Source organism: Ostrinia nubilalis, chromosome 19 (genome assembly GCF_963855985.1).
Source record: "Ostrinia nubilalis chromosome 19, ilOstNubi1.1, whole genome shotgun sequence".
Lineage (NCBI taxonomy): Eukaryota > Metazoa > Arthropoda > Insecta > Lepidoptera > Crambidae > Ostrinia > Ostrinia nubilalis.
In genome coordinates this window covers 4,343,980-4,356,561 of record NC_087106.1, presented here as the reverse complement: position 1 = coordinate 4,356,561, position 12,582 = coordinate 4,343,980, and the positions used below count along the sequence as shown (strand labels likewise).

General features: G+C 40.0%; 2 protein-coding genes across 2 annotated transcripts in view; both read right to left on the bottom strand.

Annotated features, from left to right (window-relative positions):
* The window catches only part of LOC135081387 (transient-receptor-potential-like protein), a 43,131-nt gene that overhangs the window by 17,839 nt on the left and 12,710 nt on the right, over window positions 1–12,582 (bottom strand). The window contains exons 10-13 of the mRNA XM_063976107.1: window positions 12,303–12,558; window positions 11,145–11,278; window positions 10,572–10,695; window positions 160–355 (exon numbers count right to left, since the gene is read on the bottom strand). Of these exons, the coding sequence (XP_063832177.1) occupies window positions 160–355; window positions 10,572–10,695; window positions 11,145–11,278; window positions 12,303–12,558 (710 nt within the window). The remainder of the gene's footprint in view (window positions 1–159; window positions 356–10,571; window positions 10,696–11,144; window positions 11,279–12,302; window positions 12,559–12,582) is intronic.
* On the bottom strand, window positions 1,084–2,679 carry LOC135081081 (tektin-1). The gene has a single exon (XM_063975809.1). It carries the CDS (start codon window positions 2,602–2,604, stop codon window positions 1,318–1,320), a length of 1,287 nt encoding a protein of 428 aa, XP_063831879.1. The 5' UTR covers window positions 2,605–2,679; the 3' UTR covers window positions 1,084–1,317.

Here is a 12,582-nt window from a genome sequence, read left to right as displayed (position 1 = left end):
TGTTGCCCAATGTTATTGCGATGTATGTAGCCCAGGGTTAAAAAGAAGTAGTCATCATCATCATTTCAGCCATAGGACGTCCACGGCTGAACATAGGCCTCCCCCAATGATTTCCACAATGGCCGGTTGGTGGCAATAATATAAGAAGTAGTAACTTACGTCAATCATGGCATACGAGTTGGACATCATAGCGATGAGCAAGTTGAGGAGCACGATGACGTTGATGACGGAGTATGATCCGAACATCAGCAGCCCCCAGAACCGCGTGTAGCTCTTGATGCCGGCCAGCTCGAAGTTCTCCAGCCCCACCATGCCGAAGGAGGCCCAGAAGAGAGATTGGGACGCCTCGAACACGCTGTTTGGGATGTCGACACCGTTAACTGAAGATTTCCTAAGAAATACTCCTTAAAAAGTACACAATAGCTCTGATAACCGAGCAAGATTTGGACATCAAAGCGATGAGCAAGTTGAGGAGCACGATGACGTTGATGACGGAGTATGACCCGAACATGAGCAGCCCCCAGAACCGCGTGTAGCTCTTGATGCCGGCCAGCTCGAAGTTCTCCAGCCCCACCATGCCGAAGGAGGCCCAGAAGAGGGACTGGGACGCCTCGAACACGCTGTTTGGGGAGTTGACACCATAAAATAATAGTTTTATACTAGTTTCCTGTTAACTGTTAGTTTCTTTACAAAGAGAAAAAGAAAAATACATACAGGTCCTCCTCCTTTTTTGAAGTCGGTTAAAAATACCACATAGCCCTCTATAGTTTTCAAATTTTCTTTAAAAATCTAATTTTACTAGTCTTGAAATCAATAAATATGTAGATAGACAAAAGTTTGCGAACTAGCTCGAGACAAAGTACTTACCAAAATATGAAGTCAGATGTTTAGCTTTTATATCATAAGTTTTAAAATAATTATGTTACCATATCCATTGCTACAGTTTCAGGATAAATTACGGGAATGAGTTCTAGCTTGATGTCCTGTTACTAAATTTTACATTCCTCAAAGCATAAATTTATAATACAAACCACTTTTTAGTCGTATATTTATAAATATTTAATGATTTCGAAAATAATACATTTCATATTTTTAAAAATCAACCTAGATAAATCAAAAAATACTCAAAACATTTTACCTACGCACAAATTATTTTAGGTTTCGGAATAATCTAAGATTTAGGGCAAAATAGTCCAACTAGCTTACATTTTAACACACACCGTATCACACGAAGCAACTAAATAATAAGGTGCAAGTAATAAATAATAAAAAACCAAACAATCCAGCCCAAACCACAAACATTGCCGTGATAGCATCTTAATAAGCGTGATAATCCATCGTGTCTCTCAAAGTCATACAATCCACTTCATCGATCTTCAAGGTGTTCATCTTCACATTAATATCTTCCTCCAGCTGAATCTGGGTTTGGAGGAGGTAACGAAGAGAAGACGAAGCTTCATGCAGCATTTGCTGAAGCTGCTCAGTGCTGTGACGAAGCATCTCACACTCGTAATACAGAGCCTGACCAGGAGGATCTTTCACAAGCTCAGCACCAGTTCTGTTAGCTCGTCTTCCAAGCCTGGTATGAGCTAATGCCATATGCCCTTCCTTATCAGATAGGGCTTTCTGCAGCTGCAAAATATTGTCCTGCATATCAGATATCTTCTGGGTCGTCTCCCTATGCATATCCTCCAACTTAGCCTTAGCTAACTTCGTCTCCTTGATACGCTCACTGAACTCGTGATTGCACCTCTTGTAAGCCACCCAAAGATCATCTATCACCTGCTTGAGGATGGTATCGACGAACATTCTGATCGGTCTGGCGCTGGTCACTTCTCTAGCAGCCAATTGGATATTTTGAGCTGAATATGAGTTATATTCTTCAGCTGATATATTGGCAGGGTCTAGGTTAGAGTATCCCTCATAGATAGACAGGCATAAATCGGTAGGTTTGAGAGACAAGTTGCCTTTATCCACGTCTATCGCAGCCTGTTTGTACTGTAGATCACGATCCAACAGGTACCGAGTTGAGCGTAAGCGCCTCATTTGCTCATTCAACTGTTCTAACACGCGTTTTAGAAGACTTTGACCTCCAAGAATAGTGGTGATCTCCTGCTGAAGAGCATGTTCTACCTCGTCAACAACCAGATCAATGCCGATACGGCCATCTCTCAACATGAGGCACTTTCGGCAGATGTTCAAAGCGTTGCTTTGCAAAGAGCTGAGGCAATCAAGGAGGCGTGTTTTGTACATTCCGAGAGCTTCAAGCTCGATGCATATTTCCCTTCGTTGGATTTGCAGTTCGTTCTTGTTGAACTCGACGTCTCCGATGCGTTCTTCGAGGCGTCTGTCGCTGGTGGTCTTCATAATGGTGGATCGCTCCGCGGTCTCCTGGCGGATCCTTTCGCATTCTCCTAGGACTCTGTCGGCGAGTTGCTGCTGGTCTTCTGTGTTCCTACATCGCTGGTCGTTGCTGAGCTTCCACTCGGACAGCGTGAACTTGGCAGCCCTTGGCGGCATACACACAAGGGCCTGTTCCGCCAATCTGGTCGTCGCTATCGGAGCGCCGATCACATGACGCACACCGAATTGCACTTCTCCCATTTTCAAAAGTAAACTAAACTAGGGAACTAAAATATTTCAAAAATACGACAAAGCGTGTGATACAGGCTGACAGTGTTTGGCATTATTGACAATACAATCTAATGGTTGCTATGGAAACGCGAAATTGGGAATCGAACAAACGAAATAGGTTGAATTGGATGTTATTGGCGCTTTTTCGGCACTCTCCGTGGCCGAAATAGCGCTTTACCAATTTTAACTTTTGGTTATATTGAAGGAATCCAGAGTTTTATGAAATTGGAATAAAATTTCGTTACGAAGTGACTGATTTAATATTAAATGAAATATTAATATTAAACATAGGGTAAATCGCTGACTTTGTATGAAAATAAGTAACGTCAATTTAATCTCAAACTATAGCCTGACCAGGAACATAAAAACCCTCGCCATGTTGCGGAAAACTAATGGTACTATAGCCTGACCAGGAACATAAAAACCCTGGCATAGAGGCGCGTCAATTGCATTTGATAGTGCAACACTGAGTACAGTCGTACCTGTGTTAAATTAATAGGCTGACTTTATGTATCAGGATTCAGGATTACGTCCTAATTTGATATTATCATAAATTAACGAATAAAGATTATATAGGTAACCTGGTTTAAATAAATTAAATGAAACCATCAATCGAACTGGTAGGATTTATTTTATTATTCATCAATAATCAAATTCAGAACTTGAATATTCAACTGCAATGTCTGCTCGTGAACGCTTCAAACTCGGTACTTCTTTCCCAATTCCATAAAATTCAACACTTAGAAAGTGACAAAAATCTTTAAAATAGGTAGTTGAAACAAACCACAGCTAATTTTCATAGTGGACTGTACTATACGATAAACATGTCAGTCAATTTGACAACCTTTGTCGGAAACATTACAACTGTCTACAGCATTTTTGCGCACGGGTTATGCATAGCTTATTTTTATTGCTTTATGACCTAGAATTAAGAATAACAACAAAAAATTGTTCTGAATTTGCTTTTATGTGTAAAAAATAGAAAAATTCATATCAATGAATGTATGAAACATGAACATAGAGATGATTCAATTAGTTGCCAAATATTTTTTTTCTTTCTTTCTTTCATTCTTTCTAATTATTAAAACATACCAAACATCCATTTAAGATTCATTCTCACAAGAGAAAATTTAAAATAGAGTCCAAATATTTATTACAAATGAAAAGTTCTAATTGCCTGTCATGTTCCATAGAAGATTTTTCTTATAAAAATCTAACTCTATCATGCTTTCAGTATACTGGCCTTGGTAACGTCGTCTCTTAAATCCCACTATATTTTGATGAAAGCGTGTCCCTTATTCTTGCGAATAAGCCCCCATAATTATCTATAAATATATCCCAATGAGAATGTGATGTGCATCTTTAGAGACATTCTACTATGAAGATGGAAAATTCAAATCGCTATAACTTCTTAAAAAGCAAATATTTTCGATTTGTAATCGCACTTTTTTATATAAATTTGCTTATATAATCAGAATATAATAAGTAAATTCCATGCGCAAAAAAAACTTTTTTTTTGTTGACCGGTGTTATTCAATGAAAATATTGTCCGTGTTGTAGCAGAGCGTAGTTGAGTGTTATTTGGCAGTAGAAGAATACACCATGGATAGCTCTTATTATTTCCTGACACAAGTGACAATTAACCAAACATGTTTCCATAGCAACTTGAAACTTTACTTATAACGCCGCTTTGCTTGCCAGCTACATTAACATCTTCTCTCGGCGTGTATGCCTATAAGTTGCAAGGTCTTCACTAATGCCGGTCTAGCAATTGCCTTCGTAAACATATCTGCCAACTGCAGAGTACTGGTTACCTTCTTTATTTTTAGCTCCCCATTTGTCACGAGTTCACGAACAAAGAAATGTCGAATCCTGATATGCTTTGTTCTTTTGTGGAACTCTGGGTTCTCTGCTAACCTTATAGCCGCCTCATTATCCACCTTAAGTACTGGTGTTGAAACATCCCCATTCGTGATGTCCTTCATAAGTCGTGTCAGCCATATGCACTCTTTAGCTGCTTCACTTGCTGCCACGATTTCGGCTTCTGTGGTTGATATAGCCACGCTGGATTGTCGCTGACTCATCCATGATACAGCACCTCCTGCATAGATGCACAATACTCCTGAAGTTGACCTTCCAGTAATCATACAACCGCCATGGTCTGCATCTGAATAACTTTCTATCATACCTTTCTTATAATCTCGTTTGTAGATTATTCCAGTATCAGGAGCATACTGCAAGTATCGCATGATCCGCTTAACTCGCTTGCAGTCTTCCACCTTTGGATTCTCAAGGTTCCTAGATACGACACTAACAGCATATGCAATATCAGGTCTGGTCCCAACCATTAAGTAAGCTAATGCTCCAACTATCTGTCTGTAGTTCTTCAGAATCGCATCTACATCCTTCTCTGTGTTATCAGTATCCTTTACTATAGGAGTCATCACTGGTCGGCAGTCTTCCATACCAAACCGCTTTAACACTTTCTTTGTATAAGATGCCTGAGAAACCTTAATACAATCTTCTCTGGTTTCAATCTCTAAACCAAGGAAAAATGACGCTGGTTTCGTAGTTATCTTAAAATAACCTCTCAAGTCACGCATAAACTCGCTAATGACCTTTTCATTTGTACCAGCAACAAGACCATCATCGACATACAGGGCGAGTATAATCCTTTCTCCATTACTCATGTTCCTCAAGAAAAGACAAGTGTCCGCTTCACTATTACGGAATCCCATTTTTCTCAGAACATCTACGATGCGTTTATTCCAGCATCGAGGTGCTTGTTTTAAGCCGTAGAGGCTCTTATTCAGTAAACAGACTCTATTCGTACCATCTTCAAAACCTTCTGGCTGCTTCATGAAGATTTCTTCTTCCAGGTCGCCATATAAAAATGCTGTAGAAACATCAAACTGTAACAGTGACAGACCTTCACTAGCTGCTGCACTTAACACAGCTCGAATTGTTCCCATTTTAGCAACTGGACTGAATGTCTGATCATAGTCCACACCCTTTTTCTGAGCAAATCCCTTGATCACTAACCTGGCCTTGTACTTATCTACTGAACCGTCAGCCTTCTGTTTAATTTTAAAAACCCATTTACTTGGAATTGCTTTTCTGTTTCTAGGTAATTCAACTAAAGTCCAAGTCTTATTTTCCCTCAGTGAATTCATTTCACTTTGCATGGCTTTCTGCCATAAAACTCGATCTGAACTCTCAATAGCTTGACTGTATGAGGTAGGTTCACTACTGTTGTCCATGTTGTTCGCAAACTGCATCACAAAATCTTCGAATTTCTGAGGTGGCCTCAACTTAGAACGATCTCTCAGGACTCTACCACTATCATCAACTGATCTTTCGTCGTTCGCATCATGGTAAACTTGATCGCTATCATCATCAATTTCTTCCAATATTTCATGATGATCCTCGTCATTCTCTTCTTCATCATTCTCTTCCCCCCCTAATTCGAGATTTTCTTCAGTTCGACCAACATCTTCCTGAAACCTGTGCTCTCTTACATTTTCATCAAAATTATCAGAGTTTATTCTCAAATTTTCCTCCGGAGCTGTCACTGGACTCTTGGAACTGGATGGTGCCAATGAAATTTCAAATTCATTAAATTCTTCTTCATTGTCATCCTTCTCCAGGGAAGTTTCTAGAGGTTTTTCATCAAAGGTGACATCTCTAGACCTTATCAGACTATTGTTTTGTCTGTTCCACAGCCTGTAACCGTCATCGTTGTCATAACCGATAAGAATGCATTTTACCGCCTTTTTCTGCAACTTTTTCCGCTTTTCTTTCGGTACGTGCGCATAGCAAGTCGATCCGATAATCCTCAAATGCTTTATTCCGGGTTTTTTATTATACCAAAGCTCATATGGAGACTTGTTTTCCACACTCGGTCCTGTTCTATTTAAAATATATACAGCCGTCTGAACAAGTTCAGCCCATAGCATCTGAGGTAACTCCTCATGAGCATGCATCATCGATCTTGCACATTCAACGATAGTACGGTTATCTCGTTCACAACACCCATTTTGTTCTGGTGTGTAAGGCATAACCAGCCTTTGTTTTATGCCATATTTCTGCAAAATACTCCGAACTTTGTCATTATCAAACTCGCCGCCGTTGTCACTCAGAAGTTCCTTCACTGTATGCCCAGAAGTTCTACATTCTGTCAGCATCTGACTCAACTTCTCGTATACTTCTGACTTTTGCCGCAGAAAATATACATGACGGTATCCTGTAGCGTCATCTTTGAATAATAAAAAGTATCTGTATTCAGAAATACTCATTGGGAATGGTCCACAGACGTCTGTATGAATTCTTTCTCCTGGTGTCTTTGCTCTCTCTCGCACTCCAAATTTTTGCCTATGTGCTTTCCCGAAGATACACCCTTCACACAACTCACCGTCACCTGTGACCTTGATACCCAGATCACGTTCAAGAACCTTTCTTACGTGTCTTTTGTTCTGATGACCCATACGTTCATGGTATACCTGTAACATGTTGTCTTCATGTACCATATTGATTGTAGCATTTTCCTGAGGAATGGCTTTGAAGTCCAGCTTATACAGCCCTCCAAATCGCTGTCTCATTCCAGTAGCTGCAACTTTCCCATCAACTATGATTTGACAACTTGTAGTATTTGATTTGAAAATACTCCCAGGATTTCGATCCTGTGCAGCAAGTATTGAAAATAGATTCATTTTCACCTGGGGAACGTACCAAACTTCATTTAGCGTCGCCTCTTCTCGCTTACCATCAATTACAGCTGCGATTTTGACTGTTCCTTTACCTTCTGCACGGATTGCTGTTCCGTCTGCAGTTGTAACGGTATGAGAATCTCGTAACACATCAAAGCTTTGAAATAAATCTTTCCGCATTGTGACGTGATGCGTTGCGCCGTTGTCCACATACCAATTATTTTGGTCTATAGTGACATTCATGGAATAAAGCGGCAACATCATGCTCACTCCTGCATTTGTTTTCTTTTCAACATCATTTTGTCTCCTTGGGCAGTCCCTTTTCAAATGACCCACTTGCTTGCACTTGAAGCATTTCAATTTGCTTCCTTTGAAGTCTGTACCCTGTTCCTGACTTGGCTCTTTCCTCAAATCCTTTTTCTTGGATTTCAAAGCAAACGCCCCAGCACTGACTTCTCCTTCCTTGCTATTAAGTGCCTTTTCATGAGAACATAACTGACTTGTTATATTGTCAACCGTCCGGTCTTTGTTTGACATCAACAGCCAACTCGCCTTAAACGAAAAATAAGATTCAGGCAAGGTATCCAATATCTTGCAAATTAATAAAAGCTCTGGCAAATCAGCACCAGCTTCCACCTTTTTCAATTCTTGTCGCAATTGGAACCAAAGATTCTTTAATTTCGATATATGAGACGCCATGTCATCAGAATCCGCCTTGGTATATCGGAAAAAATCCAGACACAAATCGTAAACTTTGTTGTCATTTACACCATCATACAGTTTGTGCAATTCTTCCCATACCTCCTTAGGTTTCGACAGTCTTATAACTTTGTCCAATGTCTCATCGCTTATATTATTTGTTATGAGAACTAGAGCTATGCTTTCCAATCTCCTGTGCTCTTTAACAGCAGCAATGTAAGTTGCCAACGACTCTGCCGCACCCGCTGCATCTCCCGCAGCTGCTTCAGGTCTTACCGGCTCTACTGCTCTACCTTCAACTATATCCAATAGTCCGTCAATGCCCGATAGTACCGCGGACATCCGGTACCTCCATTGAACCCAGTTGTTGGTGTCCAACTTTGCAATTTGTACTCTCGTCAGATCCATCTTCTAACTCGAAAGATCTGGGCCCATAACCTGTTGTAGCAGAGCGTAGTTGAGTGTTATTTGGCAGTAGAAGAATACACCATGGATAGCTCTTATTATTTCCTGACACAAGTGACAATTAACCAAACATGTTTCCATAGCAACTTGAAACTTTACTTATAACGCCGCTTTGCTTGCCAGCTACATTAACAGTCCGAACCCTTAGTATTTCTCTTCGACAAATACTTTAACACATTGTGAACCACTTTTCTTTCACGACTATAAAAAGATTTTAGCAATTTAATTCACAAAATCAATTGCGCACATTTAAAATAAAGTTTGTTTACACTTTGACAGCAATAGACTGACATGCAAGGTGACATGTCAATGAAGTTTTCAGTTACTGTTGCCATTAAAAGAAATTAGTACCATTAGTTTTCCGCAACATGGCGAGGGTTTTTATGTTCCTGGTCAGGCTATAATTTCTTTTAATGGCAACAGTAACTGAAAACTTCATTGACATGTCACCTTGCATGTCAGTCTATTGCTGTCAAAGTGTAAACAAACTTTATCTATACTTATAATAAATCTGTAGAGAGGTCAATTCTGTACATGAAATATATTTTCAAAATAACTATCAGGGGGTGATTAGTGATCAATACTGATGCCAAAAATGCAATCAGTAAAATTTTTGTCTGTCTGTCTGTCTGTCTGTCTGTCTGTCTGTCTGTCTGTCTGTCTGTCTGTATGTTCCTTATAGAAACAAAAACTACTTGACGGATTTTAACGAAACTTGGTACAATTATTCTTCGTACTCCTGGGCAGGTTATAGGATACTTAGGAATTCCCACGGGCACGGGAATTAGCGGGAAAATCCTTTTGTATGAAAAATCTAAACTGCTTAAGTTAGACGCTTGAAATTTGGCATGCAGGTACCTTAGTAAACTGAAAGCTTAGTTACAACAGAATATTGCAAAATTCCCACGGGAACGGGAGTTAGCGGGAAAAAACATTTGTATGAAAAATCTAAACCGCTTAAGTTAGACGCTTGAAATTTGGCATGCAGGTACCTACCTTAGTAAACTCAAAGCTTAGTTACAACAGGATATTGCAAAATTCCCACGGGAACGGGAGTTAGCGGGAAAAAACATTTTTATGAAAAAATCTAAACCGCGTAAGATAGATGAAGGGGGTAAAACGGGATCCACGCGTACGAAGTCGCGGGCGGCCGCTAGTTTTAAATGTGCGCAATTGATTTTGTGAATTAAATTGCTAAAATCTTTTTATAGTCGTGAAAGAAAACTGGTTCACAATGTGTTAAAGTATTTATCGAAGAGAAATACTAAGGGTTCGGACAATATTTTCATTGAATAATGTTTCCGACAAAGGTTGTCAAATTGACTGACATGTTTATCGTATAGTACAGTCCACTATGAAAATTAGCTGTGGTTTGTTTTAAATACCTATTTTAAAGTTTTTTGTCACTTTCTAAGTGTTGAATTTTATGGAATTGGGAAAGAAGTACCGAGTTTGAAGCGTTCATGAGCAGACATTGCAGTTGAATATTCAAGTTCTGAATTTGATTATTGATGAATAATAAAATAAATCATACTAACTCGATTGATGGTTTCATTTAATTTATTTAAACCAGGTTACCTATAATAATAATTTTTCGTTAATTTATGAAAATATCAAATTAGCCCGTAATCCTGAATCCTGATACATAAAGTTAGCCTATTAATTTAACACAGGTACGACTGTACTCAGTGTTGCACTATCAAATGCAATTGACGCGCCTCTATGCCAGGGTTTTTATGTTCCTGGTCAGGCTATAAATTAGATAGCGTTTAAATTCGGATAAATGTTCTGTTGTTCACCTAGAAGGTGAAAAAGAAAACTACTAAAATATTTTACAAATCTCTGATTGTAGATATTGATTCAGTTAAGTTTCGGTGTTACGGTAGATTTATGTGTAGTTTTCTACATCGCGGTGTCGAAGTTTTTCTAGTTAATTTATCAAAAGACAGAATATGTCTGTGTAAATCTGATTTCCTTACATTATCTAGCCAAATCTACATCTGTAATTAAGAGCTTAGTTTATTAAAAGAGCTTGTAATATTACTAGCGCACTCTCTCTCGACTCACTTCCCGAAACTCCTCCACTTCATACAAGAATCGCCCGCGTTGTCCCAATCGGGCAGGCCGCCCGGTAAAACATAGCACTTCCTTTTTTCCAGGTCGGCAAAGTACCAGAGAAGTTGGTTTAGACCTGTTGTAGTTTTTAGATAAACATTTTTAGATAGGTAGGTTCTCTATGTAAATTCTTATTATTATACGAGTACTATGCTATTAGTGTACTAGAGTGTCTATTATTGCACACCTCACAAAGACATGAAAACAAACAAAATGTATACGGCACAATTTAGGCAACTTGGAAGCGATTTCTACCAGGCAACCCACGGAAACGACCCACTGCGTAATTTATTTCGCTGTAATAAGTTAAAAAGGAAAAAAAAGGCTTCGCCAAATAGATGGTATACCTAACACGCGATTGTATTTATAGAATGTGGATGTTTCATGTCAATCATAGCGCGGTGCTAGCAGTATACACAACACAACTCTCCGAAACTCATTAACGCTTAAACCCGGCGATAAGTACGCTTTCTATTTGGCGAAGCCGTAAAAATTCAGATAAAATGCAGGTAATATATCACTTACCACAAGCGAAGGCGAAGAGCACCAAACTGTAGATGAAGAAGAACTTCACGATGTCGATGACCATTCGTCCAAGAGAGATCTGCAGCGGCCCCAGGTGCGGGTTGATGGAGAAAAGGTGAACCAGCTTCAAGGCACTGGGAAGCAAAAGTTTAATTTCACACGAGCCGACTTATACAATTATTACGAACTAGCGGCCGCCCGCGACTTCGTACGCGTTGATGAACCCGTTATACCTAATTAGTGGTTGAATTTTGGAAAATCCCGTCTTAGTGAGTGAGCACCTACGTTGTAAAAGGAACCCCCGTGCAAAATTTAAGACTCCTAGCACTTGTAGTTTCTGATATTTCGTGATGAGTGAGTCATTGACTTTTCGCTTTTAAAGATATACAGGGTGTTAGGTAAATGGGTATATGAGCATTTAAAAAAATTAAAATGATGATATCAAATTTCTGACTTCACCATACCATTTATATGCATATGTTATCATGGGCTAGTGTCGGCTCATATACCCATTTACCTAACACCCTTTAGATGAGAAAAACGGACTCTAGCTAGAGGGTCGAAAGCGTCAAAATTCTCCCTTGGGATGAACTTGGTTTGGAGGTCCCTGTTGAACATCTGTGATCCGCTTCCAGTAGGCTGCAAACCAAAGCTCAAAGCTACAATCTCGCTACCACTTACCTAAAAATGTTAGCAGCAGCGAACAGCCCCTCTGCTATGAGTTGGGGGTCAAAAGCGTCCCAGTTTTCCCTCGGGATGAACTTGGTCTGGGGGTCTCTATTGACATCTGTGATCTGCTTCCAGTAGGCTGCAAACCAAAGCTACAATCTCGCTACCACTTACCTAAAAATGTTAGCAGCAGCGAACAACCCCTCAGCAATGAGCTGTGGGTTGAAAGCGTCCCAGTTTTCCCTCGGGCTGAACTTGGTCTGGGGGTCTCTATTGACATCTGTGATCTGATTCCAGTAGGCTGCAAATCAAAGCTACAATCTCGCTACCACTTACCTAAAAATGTTAGCAGCAGCGAACAACCCCTCAGCTATGAGTTGGGGGTCGAAAGCGTCCCAGTTTTCCCTCGGGATGAACTTGGTTTGGGGATCCCCTGTGATCTGCTGCCAGTAGGCTGCAAATCAAAGCTACGATCTCGCTACCACTTACCTAAAAATGTTAGCAGCAGCGAACAGCCCCTCTGCTATGAGTTGGGGGTCGAAAGCGTCCCAGTTTTCCCTCGGGATGAACTTGGTCTGGGGGTCTCTATTGATCTCTGTGATCTGCTGCCAGTAGGCTGCGAACCGAAGCAAGGCCACGGCCACGTAGAGAGAATTCCTGGTGAAGTCTATGAAGTTCCACATATTTCGGAGGTAGGAGCGGATGCCTTCTATGTAGATCTCTTGAGTTTCTTCCCAGATGAAACCTAGAAAAAAAAAGCTGGCTATAG